At 36.5% G+C, this 27,531-nt stretch overlaps 1 protein-coding gene across 4 annotated transcripts in view; it reads left to right on the top strand.

Annotated features, from left to right (window-relative positions):
* ANKRD44 (ankyrin repeat domain 44) overlaps positions 1–20,688 on the top strand; it is a 341,805-nt gene extending 321,117 nt beyond the window's left edge. For 3 of the 4 annotated variants that reach the window (XM_055122139.1, XM_055122138.1, XM_004601239.3), the window contains exons 21-28: positions 469–685; positions 6,089–6,176; positions 9,809–9,892; positions 11,016–11,161; positions 11,669–11,751; positions 14,439–14,521; positions 16,127–16,218; positions 19,846–20,688. In XM_055122139.1, the coding sequence (XP_054978114.1) occupies positions 469–685; positions 6,089–6,176; positions 9,809–9,892; positions 11,016–11,161; positions 11,669–11,751; positions 14,439–14,521; positions 16,127–16,218; positions 19,846–19,904 (852 nt within the window). In that variant the 3' untranslated portion in view covers positions 19,905–20,688. Of the gene's footprint in view, positions 1–468; positions 686–6,088; positions 6,177–9,808; positions 9,893–11,015; positions 11,162–11,668; positions 11,752–14,438; positions 14,522–16,126; positions 16,219–17,008; positions 17,045–18,528 lie in introns of all 4 variants that reach the window. The other variant, XM_055122137.1, reaches the window with a different exon arrangement.
* Positions 20,689–27,531: the final 6,843 nt, after the last annotated feature.

Below are 27,531 nucleotides of genomic sequence, written 5' to 3'. Positions count from 1 at the left end.
GTGGGTAATGTCAAAAGGATAGATCTTTTTTTCTTGAGTGCCTCCTGTTTTCTGTGCATCAAGCAGAATCCCTTCTATATCTCTTTATCACAGCAACCTAAATGGTCATTGTTACCATTTTCTTTTTTATTGGATAAAGTTAGGCACAAAGATGTGAATAATAGACTTTCCAAATTTCAGTAGCTGAACTCCAGGCTTAACTTAGATCTCCCTGATTCTAAAGATGATATTTTAGCACCATATAAGGCTATCGTTCATGGTTGTGTTTTGAGGAAGTAAGAAGTGATTCCAAAATGCCCTTGCTCACAAAGGCTTTTTCTAACCTCTCTCCTTGCAAGTACACATCAGCTTGCACGGATGCCCATATCCACTTAACTCTGTGCCTACCCTTATTTAGTTAAGTGTTTGGCCTCCTGGGTTTTCTGTCCTTCTGACATTTGTTTTGTGGTTTTGATTGCAATGCATCAGATTATGACAGGACATGAGGAATGTGTACAAATGCTGCTGGAACAAGAAGTATCCATTCTCTGTAAAGATTCCAGAGGGAGGACCCCCCTGCACTATGCAGCTGCCCGTGGCCATGCCACGTGGCTAAGTGAGCTGCTCCAGATGGCACTGTCTGAGGAGGACTGTTCTTTCAAAGATAACCAAGGCTACACCCCACTGCACTGGGCTTGTTACAATGGTGAGTTGATTGTAATTTGACTGATTCCTGTAGGCTTCCTGCTTCATATCCACTGTGATCCCAGTGGAGATAAGAACATAGCAGAGTTCTATAAGGTATGGTTGCCGATCTTTCTGCATCCATGATAACATTTTTTTTTTTTTACAAAATTTTTTCCTCTCCTTGGCTACCACAATGCCTAAGGAATAAAAGTTCACTTTTCCCATTTTGGTTCATCAGTAATATATAACTCATAATTAAATTTCTGGTTGCTGAAATAAAAGTTTGAATAAGGGTTTATGAGCTATACGAGATAACCAGATTTCCTACATGGAATGAGAATAATAAAATTTTTAAATGTGATAACCTCTCACTTTTAACTTTGAGCAGATGCATGATTTAACTTTTTGTATTTTTTTATTTTCTCCTATTTCATTTATTTTGCTGCACTCAGTGTAATTTATTTCACCCATTTGAATACAAAATAAAGATGTTCTAATTGTAATGTTTCAAAAATACTGATTTATCTAAAGTAAAATTAAATCTTTCTAAATTTACTTTCTTATATAATGTGACATGTATCCTTGATGATTTTACCCTTGAGACTATAAATACAAACGTATGCATTAAAATTTTAACTAGAAATTATGTACCAATAATCCTATGACTTTATTTTTGCAATTGATTACTTAAAAATTTATTCATTATCCTAAAAAGAAAATGTGTTGTGCTTTTAAATATTTGTTTATGACTTCATAGCAGAAAGGCATATAGAACCATGTGCAAATAAGTGGTTATTATTTATTCAGCAAAATTTTTGTTAATGAATATTCAGATTATCCTTTTGTCCTATTTATAAACATTGCTACAGTATATGCATTCATGTTATGGTATCTTAAATTCTGTCAACCGTTTCCAAGTAAAATTATTGAGTAGAGGACATGTATATATTTCACTTTTAGTAATTCATATCATATTACTTTGGATGCAAAAAAGAAACCATAATGTATAAGCCTACCATATGCATACATAAAAATTGCTATTTTATAAAAATTTGCCTGAGCTGTCCAAGATGACAAAAATTCTTTTAATTTTTGTCATATTGAACAGCAAAGAAAGACTGTCCTATTATTTTCATTTGTTTCCCTGTCTAATGTCTTTGTACATGTATTTTTGTCATTTCCTGAAAATTGCTTGTTCTATCTGTTCCTCTTTTTTTATATTGTGCTGTCTTTTTTATATGTTTAGGAGTACCTTGTTTTATCTATGTGTATCATTTCTGTGTTAGTTATATTGCAAATGTTTTCTCTTAATCTGCCATTTGTCCTTGTTCCTTTTTAATGGAAGTTTTATGGTGTTTCCCCAAAGCAGATATTTGGGGAACTTCCAGGTAGTTGACTATTGTCATAATTTTTTTGTGATATAGAGTTTTCCAGTCTTGTTTGAGACATTCTCCTAATGCTAAGCTTACAAAAATATTTTCCTTGCTTTGCTTTGATCTTTTATTTTCTCTCTTTAAAAATATTTCCCTCCTATTTTCTTTTTCTTTTTTCTTTTTTCTTTTATTTTTATAAAGTTGTTCACAATGTTTGATTACCTTTAATATTCAAACACCAATCCCACCACCATTACACCTTCCCATCACCATACTTTGAATGTTTCTATTCCAAACCCCAAAGCAGAACCACAATAATTTATTTTATATTGCTTGTTATGAATAATCTGCTAAAAATGATCCAAAAAAGATTTCTTAGAGGAAAGTCCCCATATTTTCAGTGCTTAAAATAAAAATTTTACTCGTAATGACTAGGTCCAGAAATTTCTTTTGTATACTCAATTATAGTAATTTGAGATCTTATATTTAATTTTTATTATGGTGGTTGTTCTTGTTTAGTTGGTCTTCATTAACACTTTAAGGAAGAAAAAAATTGAATTCTGCCATTTAAGCAACAATGAAGCATTGGATAGTGAAGTAATAAGAGACTAGTCTTTGAATCTTACAGAACAGTATCATGTTTTCTTGTTTTGGTTTTGTTAGAATCATAAGTAGTTTTTCTGGCAAAGTGCTTTGAAGATATATTGAAAAATACTTATTTCTATATACCTCTAATGCTGCACCACAGATTATAAAATGCATTAGAAAGTGTGTTGGCATGGTAGTACTTTCATGCTGCTTCAGTTTGAAATTTTAGTGTTATTTTTTCAGAAACACTATTCTTTTTTGTTAATGTAGTGATACACAATGAACTGGAGTGATAGCACAGCGGGTAGGGCATTTACCTTGCACGACGCTGACCCAGGTTCAATTCCTCTGTCCTCTCGGAGAGCCCGGCAGGCAACCGAGAGTATCCCACCCGCATGGCAGAGCCTGGAAAGCTTCATGTGGTGTATTCCATATGCCAAAAACAGTAACAAGTCCCACAAAGGAGACGTTACTGGTGCCTGCTGAGCAAATCAATGAACAACAAAATGACAGTGCTACAGTGCTACTTTGTGGTTTCACTCCCTCCTGGCACTGGAGCATCTTTTAAAACCTACCAGATGAGGGCGCCCTAACCCCCATCTGGGTCAAGCTCTGGAAATGGGAAAAAAATTCAGGAAATGCTGGATTATAATGGCAGAGGATTATAATGAGAGTGATAGTCTCGCAACTTTAAACAATCACACTTTCAGTGCATTCTTCCAGCCTGAGTTCCAGGTCCTGTTTTCCCCAAATGCACTTCCCTGAGTGCTTTGAGATAATAATAGAAGTTCAAGATCCCCCTCTTATCTATACACACCTTTAAATGGATTTATTCACTTGAGGGATGAAATGAGTGGGAACAGTACTAATTGATTTGTTCTTTGTCCTAAGATCCTTTAAAGATTTCATGATAGAGATGTAGAAATACCTGGTATTTCTATTTAAGTGAGAGTTGGATAAAGTTTTATATGTACATATCTTTTGTACAGGTAGAGAATATTTTTAAAAATGTTATTTATTTTATTTTGTTATTTAGTCACCATGAAATTACAAACTTATTCATGATTGAATTTCAGGAACACAATATTTCAACACCGATCCCTTCACTAGTGTCCAGTCCCTTCACCAGTGTCCACTTCCCTCCACCAAAACCAGCCCCCCACCCACATTTTCTTCCCACCCGCCAGTCTGCTTTTACAAGAGGTGCTTTTTTTTCCAAAAAAAAAAAATGCTTTTGCAATGTGATTTACAATACTGTTGCTGATAGGGTTTCATACATAACACTTTACCACCTTTCAGTACCACCTCCTTAAAGGATATTTTTAAATTTATGACTTCATATACTTTTGTGGAGAGTGGGAGTGTTCCATGTGTGTTCAGCAGTAAGGGAGGTGGAGGGTCACTCCAGTGATCCTTGGTCACTGTGGCCAGTGGTTCAGTGCTGCGCCCAAGGAGGCAAGGCTGCTGGAGCTGGAGTCAGTGCTCCAGCTAGCGATGCTCAGTGCTCCGAGGCCATGTAGTTCTGGGGACTGAACCTCAGCCTGGGCTCTAACTGTACTGCATCCTGGTCTTCCTGTGCTCTGCGTCTTCCTAAATGTAGTCTTACCTTTTTCCTCTGTGGCCATGCAACATTCAATTTTTAATGTTCTAAACTGTAGGACTAGACCTGAGATTATATCATACATGATTCTGAGAGTAAATCCTACAGGGACTCTAAACACTAAGCTTTGGCGTTTGAGTTTAACACCAAAGAGGTCACCTGGCCCATACTCTATTTCAAAGTCAAATAGCTTTTTTAAAAAAAAATTTTTTTAACTTTTTTATTGAATCACTGTGAGACAGACCATTACAAAGCTGTTCATGATTGATTTGCGGTGCTGTTTACAATAGCCAGAACCTGGAAAAAACCCGAGTGCCCAAGAACAGATGACTGGTTAGAGAAACTCTGGTACATCTATTCAATGGAATACTATGCAGCTGTTAGAAAAAAAGGAGGTCATGAATTTTGCATATAAGTGGATCGGCATGGAAAGTATCATGCTAAGTGAAATGAGTCAGAAAGAGAGGGACAGAAATAGAAAGATTGCACTCATCTGTGGAATATAAAATAACAGAGTAGGAGACTAATACCCAAGAAGAGTAGTATACAATACCAGGAGGTTGACTCCATAGCTTGGAACTTGGCCTCACACACTGGGGGAAAGTAATACCAAATGGAGAAGGGAACACCAAGTAAATTGTGAGTGGAGATCCCACGTGGTAAGGGAAATGCATGCTGAAAGTGGACTAGTGTTCGAACATGATGGCCACTCAATATCCCTATTGCAGACCACAGCACCCAAAAGGAGAGAGAGAGAACAAATTGGAATACCCTGCCACAGAGGCGGGGTGGGGTGAGGGGGATGGGATTGGGGGGTGGGAGGGATACTGGGTTCATTGGTGGTGGAGAATGGACACTGGTGGAGGGATGGGCTCCCGAAAGAATACTGCATGAGGGAAAAACAAGCACGAAATGTTTGAATCTGTAACTGTACCCTCACTGTGACTCACTAATTAAAAAATAAAAAATAACTAACTAAATAAATAAATAGAAAACAGAAAAAAAAGCTGTTCATGATTGGATTTCAGTCTTTCAGTCATACAGTATTCCAAAACCCATCTCTCCACCCGTGTACATTTCTCAGTACCAGTGTCCCCAGGTTCCCTCCCATCACCCCCACCCCCACCCACCTCTATGGCAGGTGCTTCCCCCCCCCCTCTCTCTCCTCTCCTCTCCTCTCCTCCCTCTCTCCTTTTTCAAAGCCAAATAGCTTTACCCTTTTGCCTTCACAATTGTATGTGTGGCTTCACAGATGGAATTTAGATCTTTTTTAAAAGAAAGCAGTGAAGTAGGTGAAGCAGGTATTTCTACACTATTTGGTTTATATTTGGTAAACAGAGACTTGTGGATCCCAGATCAGTTGAGCAATATTCCATAGTGAGTAGCAGGTAGAGCTGGGGCCTTACTTAACTTAAAATCAGTTGATTTAGAAACTACTGCCATTTTGTTGAAAATTGTCTTGCATTCATTCCTCCTGGGTGTGCAGTAGTTGCCAGGAACTGTTATTGGTGCCATTTTAAACATTTATGTAGTATTGTGCTGTAAGGGAAGTTTCCTGCTATAAATATAAAATGAGACTCACTTATTAGGCACCTGTCTACCCAGAGTGGAGAGTTACAGAAACTGTTTTGCTTGCAAGTGGGGTCCCTTCTCATCCTTTCTGTGAGACCATATGGTCTCATAATACATGTGGGCACCATTCATATTTGGACATTTTGTGAATTTTATATCATTAAGAATGAATACTCAGATGATTGAGGGAAGTCCATAAGCTAGAAATCTATACATGAGGAAAAAAATAGGTTGTGTTAAGCAAAAGTTCTTTATTGAGTGCTTCCTAAATTCTTTTGGTTCCTTGCAGGTAATGAAAACTGCATAGAGGTACTTTTGGAACAAAAATGTTTCCGCAAATTTGTTGGCAACCCCTTTACTCCACTGCACTGTGCAATGTAAGTAGAAATGCTAGGAGTTAATGGTGTTGCTTTAATTCTCTTAACTACACAATGTGATAGCCATGTAGAGAAAGAACGCTTTTAAATTACAGATGTGGCTAATATATTCTTGGTTTTTTGTTTGTTTGTTTGTTTCTGTTAAGAGCAAGTAAGTCTGATAGCAAAGTGTGACAGTTAATAATGATTTTCCAAAAGTTTTGTGTGGTGTTGCACAGCTCAGGGGTGGGTGGGCCTTAGTTACCACCTTAGGAAAACTGCCTGAAGGAATGAAATAGAGGCACTTTACAGCCGCACGAGAGTTCTTTGGATGTACCTTATATTTGTTTGCCGAATTGTAAACATAAACACAGCTAAAAACAATATGTGACAATATATGAATGATTTAAAAGACATTTTATACTACAAAGACTATTCATGTAGTTATTCTCTGTTATTTACACTGCAAAGACTGTTCATGTATTGTTATTCTCTGTTCTTTGTGTGATGGAAGCTATTTTATTTATTTGGGGTGAGCGAATACAAATTTCATTCTAATTTCATAGTGTGAGTTGTTGTTAAGAGAATACTGTGACCTTAAGTCAGACCATGTGGTCAGTCTGGAGGTCCTGGACCCAAGAATTAGGAATGCTTTCTTTGTCTTTGCATTATTCTTGGTTACTCATTAAGCTGAGCCATTTTACTAAAAAGATATTAGATATTAGTGGCCAGTACGGAAGGAGTAAGGAATCAAGAATAGGAATGATTTTAAAGCTAAATGAAAAATGTTTTCACTTTGATATTTTCAAAATACTCAACATGATGCTTTATCCTTGTGAAAAGCAGTAAACCTTCCTGAATAAAGGGGTTCTAAAAAAAATACTGAAAGTTCAGAATGTTTGTCATTGGACTTTCTAAATCATTTTAAGGATAAATTTAGGTAATACAAAGATTTTTATTTATTGTTTAATGAGAAAGGTAATCTGTACTCTCAAGGATTCAGAGAATTGCAGTGTGCACCAGAAGGCTGGAACTTTTTACAGGATGAATAATAGGGTGCAAGGAATAGAAGAAATAAAACTACTTGCTAGGCAAGAGTACATATTTGGCCATATTTGCAGTATGATGGGAATGAGAAATCACCCATGTAACTTGGTAACTGTTTATTGTTTGCTTCCATGATCTGTCTTCTGGGTAGATGGATTGTTGTACAAGAACATAAAACCTAAAAGTTTAGTTTTATTTTGCTGCCATGTAATGGCTTACCTGGTCTGCTGGGGAATGATTATGGGGAGATCAGCATGACAGTTCCCCTCTTTTGATCATCCTCTGGAGAAGTAAAAGGTTTGATTAAGGGTGGTGCCATAAGTTACTCTCAATCCAAGCCTTGGTGTGTATATTTTCAGCTGTGGTTTATCACTTCTGTCAGAGAGAGACCATTTGTTAACTGACTGATGACTGCGTAGCTACATTTTACATCCTTGAGAGGACATAGTAGATCAGGGAGGTAATTATTAATAGTGAAAGTATCTCTAAGGTTTTCAGGGCACTCTGAACCCAGTTTCCTATGAGTCAAATTGAGTAAATTTAAAAATAATTCTGAAGATGGAGAGCAGAGCGATTATACAGCCAGGAGGGCATTTGCCTTGCACATGGCTGACCTACATTTGATCCCTAGAACCCCATATGGTTCGCTGAGCACCACCAGGAGTAAGCCCTATGTACAGCCAGATGTTGCCCAACTGCCCACCTCCCAAACTCTGAAGTGGGGAATATTTCTTTAAGCCAATTGACCTATGTACATATTTTAAGTCCATCTCTGCTTCCCCTGAAATGTTTATACAGTTGCATAGTCTTTTGTTTTAGGTACTGTTTTTGCTATTAATTTTTCATTAATCCTTTGCAATGAAGCTATGTTGGAATCTTAAAACTATTTGAAGCCTTCTGCTTCTAAATAAAATAAGTAACCTGTTCTGTTAATTTGGTAACTCCTATTTCAAATGTATTTCACACATGAGCAACCTTATCTCACTGAATGGACATACTGTAGTGTTGTCTAAGTAAGATTGTTATTTTTATTGAGATGTACATTGTTTAGGACAGCAGTCCTTAATATGCAAAATAAGCAGTTTTGACAGAAAGAGGATTATCCCATTCTTTGAAATTAGAGGATCTTATTTCTTTAGTGAAACCTTTAGCGTCTTGGAGACAAATTCATACTTAACAAAAACACGCCTTTGCATTGGAAATTTTGTTTTGTTTTACATTAAAACTTATTGCAAGTCAACTTTATTTTTTACATAAGAATTATTGGCATATATTATTATACTAATTTCAGATGTACAACATAATAGTGACCTAATATTTATTTATATTACAAAATGGTTACCATGATTAGTATAGTTGCCATTTATTACCAGATATAGTTCTTTCTTATGGTGGGAGCTTTAAAGATTGATCCTCTCAGCAACATCCAAATTTGCAATACAGTATTAGTAATTATAATCATATATTGTACATTATATACCTGTGTCATTGATTTTATAACTGCAAGCTTATGTCATTTGATTCTCTTCACCTGCACACTCCTCCTTGGAAATTTTCTTGAGTTTGCCCTATTGATCTACTGTTTCCTGACCAACTTCACCGAGGAGTATTAGATTTAGGTGATAAGCATTCCACCTGCACTTACCAATTTTCTCATTTTACCTTCTGAGATATTCCTTAACAATAGATATAGTCTTCATCTGGTGATATTTCTTTATAGTGATGAATGCCCTAATTGTTTTTGATGTGCCATTGGCCAAAACCAGTACAACTTTATTGCTTAATTTCTTCCCCTCATACCACAGTCTAATTTTCTTGTCTTTATTGCTCCAAACCCTCAGTTGTTGTAGACTTATGTGAAATAATGCTACAATCGTATGTCAAAAATTCCTGTAGTCTTTTAGTTACTATGAACTGCTGTGCAGTCCCTGTATGACTGTCCCAGAACTTTTCTGGAAGCTCAGAATATTTCTTTTTTTCCTTTTTTTGCTTTATTTGGATTACACCCAGCATTGCTCAGGGGTTATTCCTGGCTCATGCACTCAGGAGTCACTCCTGGTGGTGCTCAGCGGACTATATGGGATGCTGGGAATCAAACCTGGGTCGGCCATGTACAAAGCAAATGCCCTACCGGCTGTGCTATTGCTCCAGCCTGGGTATATTTTTAAAAATTCATGTTTGAGCTGTAGCTCTCTGGTCTAAACCAGATTCTACGCGGCATTAGAAGTCGGTTTCAGTTCCCATCCTGGCTTCATGAATTCTCAGAACTCTTGAACAGAGACTGCCTAATAAATCTTAATAAAGTTGGGGACTGGGGATTGGCTCAGGGGTAGAGCACTTGCCCTGTGTGTATAAAGCTGCAAGTTCTGTTCACACACACACACACACACACACACACACACACACAGAGTGTTAAATAAGACCTGTGTCATCAAAATTGTCTTCTTTAATCATTTTAACAAAACATAGACTACAGATATTTGCACTAGATTTTTTCTTAGAATACTTCTGATTATTATATAGAGCATAGGAAGATGGCAAGGAAGGGAATATATAACTTTTTAAAGAGCAAGAATTAAAAATTTTTAAATTCACTTTTATTTTAGAATAAATGATCATGAGAATTGTGCATCAATGCTACTTGGGGCCATAGATTCCAGTATTGTAAATTGTAGAGATGACAAAGGCAGGTAAGTATCCTAATATGTCATGTCTCTCTCTTGTATTAATGAGTCCTAGTCTGAGTTTTATGATTTCAGAATATTCAAACATATTTTTATTGAAAAAAATTTTATTGGCATAGTTTTAAATATTAAGTGCATAAAGGTATATTATACAAGAAAATGTTTTTCTTAGCCATGAAGTATCAAATTCTCCTACTGAGAAAACTTCTTTAAACTGTTCTTTCCAAATTTTAATATTCTCAAATATTTTCTACACACAGCTGTAAATACATATGCAAAACTAATATATATGCATATATTAATTTTATGAGAGTATTCTATAGCAGTGTTCTACTTTTGTTATATCTTGGAGATCTTTACATATCAGAATATGTAGATTTACCATATTTTAAAAACTTGTTTAAAAATTATACTTTCAGGGGTCATTTCTATTGACTGTTAAACACTTGTTTACAGTATTTTGATATTTCAAAGAGTTGTACAGTGAATTGTTTAGTACCTGTGTGTATTCATATAACTAATAAATCTAGGAGATGAAGCTCTGGAAGTGAAACAACTTGATTAAAAGATTTATAGTTCTGAATTTTGATAACCAATACTAAATTATCCTACCAAAAAATTACCTGCATTGGATGATATGAGTTTTTAAAAACATTACTTATTTAAAACTTTTAATGCAGCTAATTTTCTAAAAATGTAAAACTTAATTTGGAAACAATCAAAGATGAGCAAGAAGTACTAGAACTCAAGATTAAAGGATCACTAAAGAGACTAATTTCATTACCAGTGTCATCGTATATGCCCCCTAAGTTTAAGGGGACTCATTCATAAAGGTCCACCTTCAATAAATGATGGATGGATTATTATCTCTGCAAACAAGAAGGTTTTGTTTTTTTCTTTGTTTTTTTTTTGTGGGGTCAGGTATTAAGCCCAGGGCCTCACACATAAGAAGCAGGTACTCTACTGCTGAGTAACATCCATGGCCCTAAGTTCTGAGACAGTACCAGGCACATGTTTCTCTGAGATTTGGGTAAAGGGAGCATGTTAAATTTATTTTATTATTTTCTATGTTATTTTTTGTATGTTAAGTGTAAAGAAAATGAAAATCATGTTTGTTCAAAATTGTTAGGACACCACTTCACGCGGCAGCATTTACCGATCATGTAGAATGCTTGCAGCTTCTTCTAAGACACAATGCTCAAGTGAATGCAGCCGACAATTCAGGGAAGACAGCGCTGATGATGGCTGCTGAGAACGGACAGGCGGGCGCTGTAGGTATGTGCCTGACAGGGGGCCTCACATTTGTGTCTATTTCGAAACAAAGAAACGGCTCTCTTCTTGGTTTCATATGTTAAAAAGACATCAGCTCTCTTCTTGGTTTCATATGTTTAAAAAAAAGCATTTTATTTTAGCTGCCTGATTCTGCTTGCTAATTGTCTTCATTTCCAGTTAGTGGTTTATTGGGGCAATTTGTCAAAGTGAGCCAACCTTCCCGCAGTAAAACCCCTTAGCATTTAGAAACCAAACATAGCCTCAAAGTCACTTTGCCTGGAAATGTGAAACTGTCAAGATAATTACAATTAATGCCTCTGTATAGAACTTGGATTTGGGTAGAACAGATACACCAATAAATAGGTCAATAAATTTCTCCTCTTTTCTTTAAAACCATTAAATATTGTTATAATGGGCTATTTTAAACATGCTATTTTTTGGATAGTAAAAACTTCTTCAGAATGTGTCTAATTAGTGTCTTAATAATTCTCTCTTATTTTTTTTCTATAGATATTTTGGTAAATAGTGCCCAGGCTGATCTGACTCTAAAGGACAAGGACCTGAACACATCCTTACATTTGGCTAGTAGTAAAGTATGTAAATAAACTTGGAAACTCTGTTACTTAGTTTAGCAAGAATAATAATAATAATACTAGCAATGATGTCAGATAAATTTTATCTCTACCACGGTTCTTAATTAAGATGTTTATTTCCCCAGGATGTTGTCAACTATAAATGGAGTGAAAAAGGGAAGTGGGGAAGCAAAGGGTTAATGGCATTTTCCACTTGCTTTTGATACCATCTATCTTGATACTGTTCCTGTGTCTCTCCATGGCTGACATACCACATTTTGTTTTATTTATCAGTTCACACACTGATATGTGTCTGGTTGGTGGTTATGACCCTCACACACACTTTAGTTACGGTGTTGTACACTTTGGTCAGTGCTTGCCGGGTGGCGGATAATATACTTTTGGTTGTGCTACTTGCGCATCCTTGGCTACTGTGTCCTAGAAATTGCACACTTTGTTGTGGTACCTAGCAGTGCTTCACTGGGATCTCACTCTGCATGAGGAGAAATGCTGAACTTAAACCCATGGCCCCACACGAGCCAAATTCCTGCACCCTCCAAAATTTGGGTTTCAACATAGGTTTGGACCTTAGTCACAGACTTTGAAAATATAAGCAGTTCTGAGGCTGGAGTGATAGTACAACAGGTAAGATGCTTACCTTGCACATGACTGACCTGGGTTTGATTCCCACTACCCCACATCATTCCCTGACCTTGCCAGGAATGATCCCTGAATGCAGATCCAGGAATAAGCCCAAAACACCACTGGGTATGGCTGCAAAACCCAAAAATAAAATATAATTAGTTTTAGTTTCAATTTTCTTCCATTTGAAGACATTGTAATCATATAGCCAGTATTACTTTTGTAAGACAAATTAATGTGTTTATTTGCATTGATGTCCTTTCTTTTTTCTAGTGAATAGATAGGTCAGTACAAAAAATGTATTTGAGCTTATTTTTTTTAAGTAGGATTATGTTAATGTTAGGATGCAAAGTTCCTGCTCTCTTAAAAAAATTATAAAGGTCCATATGATTTTCTGTACTGCTTAATAACTACCTTTTAATTGCTGTATCATATATAATGGATCTTTCTTTCAAACATTATATTTGATAGTAATATTTGGTATCTCACCTTAGGAATAGACCATTCTTTATCTATCCCTTGTTGTTAGATATTTGCTTATTTTCAAATATATGCTACTATAAAGAATAGTTTGTCATTTATTTTTAAGGGTTTCTTACCCATTTTTTTAAAATAAATTCCTTAAAGGGAAATTCTTGAGTCTAAGACTATAAACCTCTTAAAGATCAAATCATAAAGCCATAATGTCCTATTTACACTGTACCAGTAGTACATCAGAATGAAAACTTCCATGAACATTCCTAAAATGGTATTTAAGATGTTCCCTATACATCATAACAGTGTGATGCTAGTTGACACCAGTGATTGTGGTTTATTTTAGTATTGCTATAATGTTAAAGGTGTATTTTATGCCAGTGATAACAGAAGTGTTATTTATTTAATTTGCATCTTCTCACTTTATGCTCTGGGCAATCCATGCAAACTACAAAAATAGTATTTCCTAGCATGCATTTCAAGGTGGAGTTTGATAATGAATACAGGAAGTCATGTTTTTTAGACTTTATAGTGAAAATGAATCCCCTAAGGAATCGGTTTACAATTCAGATTCTGGTTTAGCAGATCTGGAGTGCAACCTGGGACTCAACATTTCTAAGTCCTAGGTAATGCTGCAAGTCTGTGATATGTTTAGAGCAACAAGGGCTTAGGAAATATGACCTTATCAGGACAAAATGGGAAATAGTGAAAGGCTCTCTGATTCATCAGTTGACTTTTAAAATTATCAATCATTTATTTCATAAGACACAAAGATATCACCCCCTGATTGAGGAAGAATGAACTTTCATGGTGGTAAAACTTTATGTATGAATCTCTGTCCAACCGTGCTATAAACCATGGTGCAAAAGAAATATACATACATGTATATATACATTTATATACATATATGTACATTTATACAATGTATATAAAGCACCTCTCATAGAGGTAGACTGGTGGGTGGGTGGCAAGTGGGGATGGGGGAATTGGTGGAGGGAAGTGGATGCTTGTGAAGGGATTGGTGTCTATTGTGTGCCTGAAACCCAATCATAAATAACTTTGTAACTTCACAGTGACTAAATAAATTTTAAAAAATAAAAATTTTTAAGATGAGTTTTCTTGACATATTCTAATAAGGCAGATGATGGTTTATACAAATGATCAATCAATTAATGGGCATTCCTAGGATAGAAAGAGCACTGAATTGTTAATGAAGGCTTAGAAAGGGGTTGGGAAGGATTTGACGAGTACTCCTAATTCCACTTTGCGTGCCAAGCCAACTGACCTAGCTAATCTAGCATCTTCTTCTATTCTCTGAACATTAATTCTAAAAGTTATCTTTGAAATAGTAAAATTTTGTATCAGGCTTACATGAACCAAGTCTTAATATACCTTACTCTGAATCTTAGAGTATATAGGATCCTTTAACTGTTTGCTTTTCAAAAGGTAAAAGAATTACATTGAAAATAGTTTTATGAAATGTTTTTTAGATGGAGAGGCATCTATTTTAAATTAAAAAGCACATTGAAGTGATTTTATTCCAGAAATGTTCTGTGTCTTTCTTTTGTTTCTTACCTGTTTTTCTTTATTAGGGTCATGAAAAATGTGCCTTGTTAATACTTGACAAGATACAAGATGAGAGCCTTATTAATGCAAAAAATAATGCACTGCAGACGTAAGTGACTTTTAAAGTTGAACTGGGATAAAGATTCAAAGTGATTTATTCTACAGATATGAAGAGCTTGCTTTATGTTGGGCTAGCACAGGGAAACAGCAGTGAAAGATCCAACCAGGCTTCTCTTATAGTTGCATGTCTACAAAGGCAGGCAAGGTCTTTTTCAGTTAGAATCATTACTTTGATATTCCTTTGTAGAATTTTACAGGGCGTATATTTTCTTTGTAGATTATATTTGAATAAGCTATTATTATAAATTCATTTGGTTATTAGAAAATCTCTATATAAAAATATTAGCATTTTGTTTTATTACTAGAAAATGATGGTTTAATAAATCAGGTTCCCAGAATACATTTGAAAAGTTTCTAAGCTATTTGTTTTCATTACATTGTGATGTAATCCAGTGTATGCCACACAATGAAAGAGCTAAAAGCTGCACCATTTTCCAGTTTAGAAAATTACTTAGGTACTTGTTTTAAGAGCAAAGGAATAGTAAGATATTTTCTTTCTTGATGATTACTTGCATTATACATAGCAGGATATGTGAAGTTTGACATTATTCTTTAAAGTGTTATAAAGTCTAAAATATTTCATATGTTTAATTACATCAAAGAATGTTTATGTTTATATATGGGTGATGTTAATACCAATCATATTGATGAGTATGTGAAAAGGGATTGATTCCAGTGCTAGGAGAGAAACTCAAAGGGTAAAGAGCCTTCTAAAAAACATACCAGAACTTGAGTTCTGCCTCTGGTTTCTTGTTTACTGTCATTGAGGTTGTTTGAGATGAAAAGTATTTGTAGTAGCTTCAGAAAAATCTGGGCCAACTTGTAAGGACAGTTAGAGTATTAATACATAGAAAAGATCTATTTTTTTAAAAGCCCCCTTAAGTTAAAAATTCCACATAAAATTTATCAATTCTGCTTAAGTACTTTCTTCCTTTTATCAATATTAGCAAAGCACAGATTATGGCAATTTATTATAGTAGAGACAACCGATTAGCACCTTCAGCTGGCATCCAACAGGGTTGGTTGCAGAGAATGAGACAAACAACCATGCAAGGAGAAAAACAAGCATACAAAGACTGTCCAAGCTTTGGGGTTGCCTGAGCAGCCTTGAGATCACAGGCTGGCCATTATTCAATACAATAATGCTTCCCCAGCCCTGCCTTCACAAACACATGAGCCGTTGTTTAAGTTGACAGAGACACTGAGAATACTTAGTAAGCACAACAAAATTCAGTGGGTGCATGACGAGCAGAGGCTGGGATATTTCACATAGCCAATCAAGCAGGCACCCTTAAAATACAAAGTCATAACAGTTTCTTATTCTATGTTTCACTCTTTTTTCCCTTTGCAGCTACAAAACCCTAAACTATTTTACTCTATATTTTCCTAGGCACACTTTCATGGTCCCATTAGCTATTCTGTTCTTTCCTGGGTGAATGTTTACTGCCCCACTTTATACTGAGAGACCTAAATTGTTTTGCCCAGGACTTTTCTGATCTTGAGTTTTTTGTTAGGATGATGGCTTCCCACACCAGATAACATGTTTTCACACAAAAGATGTATCCCAGTTGATGCTCAGTGTCATTTTTTTCAGACCCCTCCACATTGCTGCGCGCAATGGCTTGAAGGTTGTAGTTGAGGAGTTGCTGGCCAAAGGAGCCTGTGTACTAGCTGTCGATGAAAATGGTAAGTGGGGGAAAAAAATGAATAACTGCAGCATATTTTGGCTGAAGAAAAAAGGAAAATGAGAAAAGATAGGGAGTAGTATAAAAGGTAGTAAGGATATTATCCCCCATGGAAGTTCCTTGTGTGTGAGACCTCAAGCAAGGATATTTTGTCCCGTCTGTCTTTGTAAAACACCTGGTCTCTCTGTATCCACCAGTGCCTTCCATATGCATGTAATGTCAGCTGCTGGTCCCTAACTCCTCAGCGCGTGTGTTCAAATATTTTGAACACAGAAAGCTTTCAGCTTGCTGTTCAAAATTCTGACAGCATCCGCTGAAGTGTTAGGGATTATCCATGTCATTAGTGCATGCTCAAGGGCTCAAATAAAAACCCTAGGTCTCTGTATTTCAGTTCATTCTGAGATCAAACTTATTCCTGCCTCTTAAAACGAAGATGTCAGAACTCATATTCCCTGTATGAATATTTGGGGAATATGAGTAAAAAATTTTAATTAATGTCTGTCTATTCTTGAAAACTTCTCCTAATCTATAATGTTCCTTTTCTAAATGAATTAATTCTTAACAGAAGCTTTCTGCTCTGCTTCCTAAGAATTTTTGAAAGCTAATTAATACTAACTACTAGATGGTATTGAACTACCATGTTACGCACGCTGCCTCTTAAGCTTGGGGAGCAAGAGGGAACTTCTGGATATTTATGAATTTAATACATTTTAAATTGTGGCATTATTTATGTCATTTAATCAAAGTATTATAAAATGTTTTAACATAATTCAATTAACTGCTTATTACAGGTATTGGAATTAGCAGCTCATGCCTATTTCTCAGAAGTAAGCAGCCATATGACATCATTAGCTAACTCCTATTAGTTTTTGTTTTGCAGCCCCATTTATCCTAGCATGTACCCTGCTCCATCCCCAACCTCATTCATCTAGGAGGCCCAGAAGGCTCTTTCTCTCTCTGATTCCATCTTCTTGGTTTACTCATTTCACCATCCCTTACCCTCTTATCACCCTGAAATACATGAGTCAGTATGCATAATAGGTCCACAGGTTTTTATCCAAAATGACCCAAGAAACCAGGATAGTTCAGTTTTACCTCCTCAGTTCTAAGTCACACCTGTGGTTAGTTTAGCAGTGAAGATAAGTGATAAAACTAAGTAAAACTAAGGTCTGTCTCAGAGCTTAGATGCATCCAGAGGTTTGGGGACATTTGGGGCTCCCCTGCAGAGCTCTGATGTAATGACAAGCCCAGAAGGAATAGAAGGTGAGGAAAGTTGTATATTCCTGTTTGCTATCATGCCAGAGAGGAATAATATATCGGCGAAGGTTGAGGATCAGAGACAGAAGTCAGTTCAACAGAACATTCCATTTTCTCAAGCTAGTTCCTCTGAATAAATGAATGAGTGGTGTAGGAATTTTAGCCAGCAGAATGGGCAGGAAGACCCTTTCAGACCAGTTGAATCGAGGTTAGAGAAGGGCACTAAACAAACCAGAGAATTCTCTGGCCCCACAGCACCTGTTTTATTCCTTGAACTGATTTCTTCTTTTACTTTGGACACCAAGTCTGAGGCAGAGAATAACACAACCTTTAGGGCAAATAGCAGTATTCCCATATCTGTCACATTTAGAATTTAGGTTGGCAGTAGTGAGATTTTAAAAAGCTGTTAAATTTCCCTTAGATGTTTAATTTTTAATCACAGCCAGTGCTTTTCTGTGTGTGATCTATTCAAATAATTCCATTTCACTAGAACCAGTTCATTGGCGCATATTTCACAGAAAATAAACAGAAAGTGGCAAAATGGCATAACTCACCTTCACAGACATTCGGTTTCCAATATCTTTTCTAACTGAACACACGATTACCTACCATTGAAAGCCGTTGTTCTCAGAATGAGTGTGTCTGGCCCAAGCCTGAGGGGCCTGTGCTTCCACTGGAAACATCTCCTGGTTGTCCTGTTGTTTGTGTGGAACTGTGTCCTACCCCTCCCTTCTCGTGTGTCTGTTCACGAGTTAAAAACTGTAATTCTGCCCAACTAGGTATGATTGAGTGTTTGTTGTTGTCCTGTAAGCTGCAGAGTGGGGAGACCCAAAAACAGCCCCCCAAAAACCCTCCATAAAATGTCTTTCCTTCCCTGCCCCCCTAGCCTCACTCCTGGCATGACTGTGGGCAGTAACTCCTCCTTTGCCTGGCATGATTTCTAACTCAACATACATCTCTGTGTGTGGGGTCAAAGGAGATGTATTGTCAGAAGCTCATGCTGCCACCACTGGATTCCTGGACTAACCACTGCCTTGTCTGCATTTACGCCCAGGTCATACCCCGGCCCTGGCTTGTGCTCCTAACAAAGACGTGGCTGACTGCCTGGCCCTCATTTTGGCTACCATGATGCCTTTTTCTCCTTCCAATACAATGACGGCTGTCAACTTCGTTTGTTTTAAAAAAGATCATTTGAGCAGAACGACCCTCTCCAATCTGGGTAGCATGGTTAGTCTGTGCAGTAACAACATAGGCTCAGAGGATGGGTACAATGAAAATGATTCTGATTCGGAAACTTTTTGACTTTGAACTCTAGAAGCTTTTCCTTGATTACTCACAAAGGAGGAAGGGATAGAAGCTGAACTCCAGGTTTATATTGTGTTCAAGTATTATGGTGGGCCCCACCTTCCTGAAGCCAGTAGAGACGGAATTCATCAAACTGAATGGGAGGGCAGCTTGACTGTTCTGGCAAAGCATTCACACAGATGGGCCCTGATCTTGATTTGTTTCATGTTTCCATAGATCTAAGATACTTGGAAAAATCTACCTCTCATTTTAAGTAAGGGTTTTTTTTTTTAATGCATTTAATTCTTTTTCTTTGGGGATAATGCAACTGAGAGGGAGGTGTTCTTTATAAAGACATATTTTTTGTCATTTGCTCACTCAGCAGTGAGTTCTCAGAAGATATATCAATGGGACATTCCTGTCCCCAGGAGGGGAGGGAAGAGGTTGGTAGGAAATACCTCAAACCTTTTCTCATTCTGATGTTTACTTCCTCAATAGAAGCCAAAGGTAAAAGTGTTCATCTTCAGAAATAAAGCCTGTAATAATCTTTTTAAGGGAGTCTAATTTATTCATATCCTCTCTGTAGTAAGCACTTAAATATCCAGAACTTCCTTCTGAGGATTTTTTATTCAGATTGCCAGATAAATAGAAAAGTTCACTGAAAATTGAAGGTGAGAGTTGCTTTCTTTTTATTAAACACAAACAGGGCACCCAGTGCTCTCCAAACCTGAAACTAATTTTTACCTGAAAGATTGAACCCAAATCTATCAAATGTCATTTCAAGTGAAAATTACAAACCATCAAAACTTTGGGCCATACGCACACTTAGTATGTAACTATTCCTTATTAATCTGTCCTTAATTGAGAATACATTTTTTAAAATATCAGAGCTATCAACATCCTTCAGCAATAGTAAAATGTTCAATGAGCTTCTCAGTCAAGTTCATGCCTAGTAAGTGACTGCAAAAGGGAACAAAGAAATGAAAGCAGGAAGTAAAATTAGGTGATATGGAAATTAAAGCCAATTGCTACTTGCTCATTGATGAAATCAACATAGTGAATACTGTGTCTACTCCCTCTGCCAAAGCTTCTAGGTCAAATGGACCCCGTTCCGCATCTGGAATAGCTGTACAAAAAGAAGAATGAGACTCTAAAAGTTATGCACATGCTCATACATATATGCATGTGCATATATATATAGATATGTCTGTAGTTCATCAACCAGCTATACATGAGGACCAAAATGCTTCAGTATAAAATGGAAGATATAAATTGTTTTCCTTCAAAATGGAAGTGAGAACTGAAGTAGCTTTTTTTGGAGTTAAATGTAACTTTTATGTGTGACAGTCTTTGTTGTATTTTGTATTTCTTATTACTCAGATTTCCAGTTGATGGCTTAACATTTGTAACTGTAACTAGCTTTTCTTTTTCTTTCATTTTTTGCCAAATTATGGAAAATGTTCATAAAATTCTGATGTAAGTGGCTTATATTTATTTGAAAAGAAATAATTGCCAAGGAAACATCCATTGGTTGTTCTCTGTTTTAACGACTATGTGTCTTACTTGGAGTAACAAAAAAGCAAAATACACAGAAATTCTCCTTGGCTAACCAGCAGTCCTGAGGCCCCAGCATTTCCAATGCTCAGGTTTCCAGCGAAACTTCAGATTCTTCCAGGAGTCAGTTGGAGAGGGGGTCAGCTTCCATCACTCAGCCTCAGATTGTAGCCTGTATAGAGCTTAGAAGACACTGCAATTCTGATGCTCTTTTGCAAAAATGAAAACTGTAGGGTGCAGAGAATCATATGCACCAAGGTGACCCTAAGGAAGATACAGAAATCGTCCAATTACAATTACATTGTAAATCTCACATGATCCCAATAAATTTAACGAAGAATTGATAGTGTATGGACACCTGTGTAGAGAGGAGAAATGAAAAAGTCTATGTCTACTTGAAGAGAGAGGAAAGAAAGCTGTGGCATTTGGGTGGTGTTTCATGATATTTTCTAATCAACTCCATTTTCACCCTCCACATTTCTGCATTATAGTGTTTGTGAAATATTTTTAAAAACAGTGTTCTATTTGGATCAAAAAGAAAATGCTGTATCATATTTTTAAGTGACTATAAAATACTTAAATCTTTCTTCTTTTTAAATATCCTGGATTAAATTAAAGCTCATGTGTCTTCTACACAAATGAAAACTCTTCAAAAGACTATAATAATTGGCATGAATTTCATTGAAAATTAATTGTCCTGGAAGATCTTCACACCACCAATACTGCTTTTTAAAATTCTCGATGTTGTATTCCTCCCTCCTTCCTCCCTTCTTTTTGTTTATAAATATTTTTGAGTAGATGATTTGCTATTAAGCAATAATGATTTTACAAAAACACTGAAAATGGAGAGTTCTAATGCTGAAGAAGCACTAAAAATTTTTGTCTCTTTCAGGACATGAATGGAACTCTTGCCAATTTAGCAGTTAAATCATGACATGAAATGCCTACTTTGATGATATAACAGCATTACCACTTTTTTCCGTATAGTGTAACAACAACAAAGCAGTGACAGCCATGGAACTTTACCTCCATGGCTCCATGGAGCTCTGTTCTAACTCCCCCCACTCTCTTATTAACTGAAAGAAGGAGGGCAAAGGAACAAAGTGAAAGTCATGTTTATGAATTAGTCTCAGTCTCTCTCTTCCTCTCCCTCTTTGTCTCTTTCTCCCACCCTCCTTCCTCCCAATCCTTCTATTTCTCCTTCCTACCAAGACCAAGGAATTCTATGGTTTTTTTTTATGTGCATCTCTTTAAATTAGAATTGTGTGTAACTGTCCAAGAATAAAATGCAGAAAACATGTTTTTAGTGCTTTTACCTAACTGTATTTTTAAAACTATTTTCACCACAACCAGAGCATCATGCTACATTGCACTTACATATTCACCAGTGTCTGCCTATCCTTGGTAAATAAATGTTACTAACTCCAAATTGCCTAAAATCTGCTTTGATTCTACAGTAAATTGCTCAGGGGATTTCTCTTTGTCACTACTAAAAGGGCACCATTGTATGTTTTGGTACTTTAGGCAGTAAACAGCTGCTTACTTCATTATTTTCTTATTAATTAGAACAAGAACATCAAATGGATTTGCTGCACTAGCTATTTGTACTGTTGAGTAACTTGGTTCATTTATCTGTTGCAATGGTTGAAGAACTCATCATCCCTTTCTTAGTCTTGTAATATGAAGTTAGAGTGCCTTTTTATATTTGTATATTCTGGAAATGTTCTGTGAAATGTTTTGTATTTTTTTCATTTGAGTGTTATCAGAGCAATATAAGACCAGTGAGTTTCATTTCAACCTTTTCTTAAATGTATGCCTTTTTTCCTATTTCCCCTTTTACCTGTTTTGATATGAAAATGCCGAAGTTTCCTCTAGAAATTATGTTTGATTTTGCAGTGCTAAAATGCTTTCTTCTTACAAAACTGTAAACCATAGGTCAGTGTTATAGGGGAAAGGCGTTTTAAATAGTGACAATCTGAGTGTGTGTATACAATGTAATACTATGCGTTTTTTATGCAGTGATCTAAAAAATCTAAATATCTTTTATTTGGTAGTTTTGTCTACATATTTTATGCTTTAGCATGTGCAATATATATTTGCAAAGCACGGTGATACAAATCTGGTGCCAGTGTTATATTTTGCATAACATATTTGTAACAGCATAAAATATTGTTTAATGACTTCAGTGGGATTTTGTCTGTAATGTTTTCTTATGTAAATTGAGTTGAATGATTCTGGTAAATGTCACAACTGTAAAAAAATGAGGAAAATGACTTTTTGTTCCGTGAATGACTTTGAACCAATCTGAATCTTCTCAAGCACAGTTTAATACTTTTCAACTACTGAATGCTAAACTGTAATGAAGTATTTCACTGTAATATAATATGGAAATGCATTCAGATGGTTATTTTTACAAATAAAAACGGTACAAATATTGTTTCAGTGCGTGGTGTCTTTAATTTTTCAGTTGTGCGAATATTTTCTCTCAGTCTGTGGGGCATCTTTTTATTGTAATCATCATTTCTCACAGCCAACACTGTATTCACTGGTGAAAAACTGGAAGACTTCCCTCAAAAATTAGGCACAAGACAAGGTTGTCTACTCTTACCTCTACTGTTCATATAGTATTGGAAGTCTTTGCTGCAGTAATTATGCAAGAAGGAGATATTAAGGGGATCCAGATTGGAAAAGAAGTTGAACTATCACTATTTGCAAATGATATGGTACTATGCTTATAAGACCCTAAGGACTCTACAAAGAAGTTCCTAGAAACAATAAACTTCAGTAAAGGGGCAGGCTACAAAATATACATGCAGAATTCCAGAGCATTTCTATATGTGAACAATGAATTAGAGGAGAGAAAAAAAAATATTTTACTCCTATTTACCATCATTACTCAAAACACTACCTGGGAATGAGCATAACAAAAGAGTAAAAAAAATACAAAGAAAGCTGTAATTCACTACTAAAATAAAAGAAGACACAGGAAATGGGAAATGGAAACATCTCCCCTGTTCATGGATTGGAAGGGCTGGGAGGGTTAATATTGTAAAAGAGAGAGTCCTACCCAAAGCACTATACAAATTGAATGTGTTCCTTAAAAAAAATACTATGACATTTCAGACATTGAAAATGCTATAAAATTTGTATGGAGCAATAAACACACACACACACACACACACACACACATACACATGAATACACACAGAGCACATGTACGCTCACTCTTCTCCAATAGCCAAAGCAATTCTAGGAAAAAAAAGAAAATGGGAGCTTTTTCTTTCCCCAACTTTTAATTATACTGTAAAGATATAGTAACTAACACAGTGTGGTACTGGAATAATCTCGGAATATCAGGTCACTCAAATCAGTGTAGTAAAATTGAGAGCCCAAAACAGATCTTCAGGTATATAGCACTGCAGCACTGTCATTCCGTTGTTCATCGATTTGCTTAAGCGGGCACCAGAAACATCTCCATTGTGAGACTTATTACTGTTTTGGGCATATTGTATACGCCATGGGTAGCTTGCCAGGCTCTGCCGTGCAGGTGGGATACTCTCGGTAACTTGCCAGGCTCTCCAAGAGGGACGGAGGAATTGAACTCGGGTCTGCCGTGTGCAAGGCAAATACCCTACCCACTGTGCTATCGCTCCAGTCCAGTTCAGCTATATAGGCACTTATATACAAAGGAGCTAGGAGTATGAAGTAGAGCAAGGAATGCCTCTTCAACAAATGGTGCTGGGAAAACTGCTTAGTAATATGTTAAAGAAGAATATCCCAGACCCCTATCTTACATACTTCATAAAAGTCAGTTCAAAATGGAGTAAAGACCTTGATATTGGACTGGAATTCATAAATTTTGTTGAGGAACACATGCAGAATCCTTCAAGAAATTGAATCTAGAAATAGCTTTATGTTTTTTTTCTTTTTAAGTCACACCCGGCAATGCACAGGGGTTACTCCTGGCTCATGCACTCAGGAATTAATTCCTGGCAGTGCTCAGGGGACCACATGGGATGCTGGGAATCAAACCCAGGTCAGCTGCGTGCAAGGCAAACGCCCTCCCTGCTGTGCTATCACTCCAGCCCCTAGAAATAGCTTTATGACAGAATGCCACTGACCAAGCAAATAGAAGCAAAAAAAAAAATGAGGCTATATCAGATTAAGAAACTTTTGCATTGCCAAAAAAAAAATAATTTAGTTATAAAGGCACTAAATGTCCAACTATGTAATTTACTCAAATTTGTGTAGTTTAGAGATCTATGTACACAAGTTGTGCCTGTAAATGTTCTTCTATTTTCTAATGCCACATAATGTTTAGGATGCTGTTTTTCTTTTGGTGTTTTGGGTTGGACCTGGCAATTTTCAGGGCTTATTCATGGCTCTGTGCTCAGAGATCACTCCTCGCTGGGCTTGGGGGACCATATGAAGTTCCAGGGATTGAACCCAGATCAATGTGCAAGGCGAGTGCTCTACTCAATAAATCATCTCACTCATTTTTCCTTTTATGCAAGAGATGCTCAAAGAGATTTTACTATCTGCTCTATGCTGTCCAGTCTTGAAGACTCTGAAGAATGAATCATGCAACAGATGAGTGCTTCCTATAGTTTAGAACAAAGTAGGTATGTTAGTATTCTAATGTTCCATAGCAAATTATCTTGAACACAGTGACTTAAGAAAACAAGTGTTTGTTGTCTCACAGTTTTTGTGTCAGGAGTTTGTGTATGGTTTAAGCTGCCACAGGATCCTCATGGGCTGTAATTGGTTGTAAGCCAGGAAAGACCCATTCCTAAGTTGTTGGCAAAATTCATTAGGGGTCATAAAGAACTGAAAGCTTCAGTTCATAAATAGCTACACTCAGTTCTTTGCCAAATGGGCCTTTTGATAAGGCAGTTCATAACACATCAGCTTTCCTCATGAAAGCAACAAGCCAAGAAAAAACAGAGAGAGAAGAACCAGAGTCAGTGTTCACTGAATCTCAAATTGACAGTCCATCATTTCCCCCTGTATTCTTTTTTATTAGACACAAGTTGCTCTACACATCCTATATACCAGAGAAGGAAGCCACCCTGGGAGCCATTTTGGAAGCTATTCTCCATACTAGCTCCATCACCATCTCCTTGGACAGTGTGACGTCATTATGCCAGGGAAACTTCTTTCCAATTACTGCTAAGGAAATTGTTTATTCAACTTTCTATTACACCAGCAAGAAGAATATAGAAATATCCTAATTTCACTTGTGCCCTCATAAGCAGAAAGGGGATAATTACCTGCACTTCCACCAATCTGTTGATGTAGCATTTTATCTCCAAACTGCCTGTCAAAGTATCCCTCTTTCTAATTCTATTCAGTAGCATTAGTTCCCCATACATCTGTCCCTCACTTAACACACTGTTCCAGAATTAGCTTGCAAAGCACAAAGGCATTAAGCTAAAAGGCTATTAGCATAACACAAAAATATTGTGGGTAAAAGTGCTGTGTGAAGTGTCTAGCTAATTTCATACTGAAGGTACATTTGCTGTAAAGTATAAAGCAGCAAAGATAATAACTGTGCCATTCACTAATTTGGAAGCACTCCAGGGGGTGATTGCAAATGCTTAGTCTTTTGTGGCTGGCACAATGAGTGGAGAGCAGGAAGGGTTGTTAGTAGCAGTTACTAAACTAGAATTTACGGGGCTGCGAGTTCCAAATATCCTTTGCAGCCCAGAATACAAGTACCCTGCTTTCATTTTCTCCCCACTTCACATTTACTCCATTTGCTTTCCTCTTGTTTTTGATTCATTTAAGAAGTTCTTACTGACAAAGCTAGCCATATTAAAAAATCTATTTTACAAGGAATTTCATTAACATACTCTAACATAAATCCTCTCATAAAGAAAACCTAATGCCTTAGGAAAGCAAAACCCCCAGGGCCTGACAGATAGTTCAAAGGACTGAAGCACATGCTTTGCATGCAATAGATCTGGTTTTGATCCTGGCACCGCATGGTTCTGCAGTTACCACCAAGAGCGACCCTCTGAGGCCCAAGCTGGGAGCAGTCCCTGCACAGAACTACTTGACATGCGCAGATAGGAACAGAAATGGGGCCAACATGACTGAGACTTGTGAAGGAAGGAGGGTAATATGAGAGAAGATCAAGAGTCATCTGAGAGAAGATTTTACAAAATGTTGTAAAATTTTGTGAACCAGGAAAAAAAGTTTCTATTTTATTCTGTGATCTCCCTCTCTCCCAAAATTTCCACTAGGGAATTTAAATAGAAAACTAACTGTACTTCATTTGATGTTGAAAATTACCATTCTGCTGGGAACACTGGTGGAAAGAAGTTGGCACAAGTGGTGGGATTGGTGATGATGATGAAACATTATATGTCTAAAATCCAACTATGAATAACTTTGTAAATCACAGTACTTTAATAAAATATGGGGGGGGGAATATCACTCTTGCCACTCAAATGAAGCAAAACAGGAACGCTGGTGACTAGTTAAGTCACTACAAAGTAGTCATGATGAGTCAACATAGTGGCTTAGGATACTATGGTAATAAACAGAGAAAAAAATTTCACATTTGGGATGCCCGTGAATATCAGGTTGGCTGAACTCTTGGTTGGCTGGGGCAAGTAAAATGGATGTCTAGAATTTAGGAGAGATACTGATATGGGTGTTATATGAAATTATAGATGACCGAGGGGATTAGTTTTAGAATAAAACTAATTTAGAATTTATTATAATAATAATATTTTATAATATGTATAATTTATAATATATTATAATAATAAATTATCTATATTAAGTTTAATTTATTATAATTTATCATTTCTTTTAAAAGCCTTGGGAGTAAATATAGAGAAAGAAGAACTCTGAATAGTGGTTACTCCAATATTTAGAGGTCAGGTTAGGTGAGGACGTGGGAAAAAACAACAGAATTAGCCAATGAGACTGGAGGAAAAACAAGTGCTAGAAATCCCTGAAACCAGAGAATATATGTTATAGAAGAATTAATACCAATTGTTTCTTCTCTATTGTTTCTGGGAAGTCAAATGAGCTTTGTCATCAGAGTTGACAACATAGTTTGTATTTGCAAAAGCAGATGCATGAGAGTGGTCAAGGCAACAATGGAGAGATCAATTGACAGAAGGAAAGGAAGGGAGGAAGAAAACAGGCTATGGTGGGGGTGGTGGTGGTGGTGGAGGATATAGCGATCAGGGAGGATGTTTGTTTT

This window comes from Sorex araneus, chromosome X (genome assembly GCF_027595985.1).
Source record: "Sorex araneus isolate mSorAra2 chromosome X, mSorAra2.pri, whole genome shotgun sequence".
In the NCBI taxonomy this organism is placed as follows: Eukaryota; Metazoa; Chordata; class Mammalia; order Eulipotyphla; family Soricidae; genus Sorex; species Sorex araneus.
The sequence above is the reverse complement of the archived record's forward strand: the minus strand, read 5'-3'. Positions and strand labels throughout refer to the sequence as shown.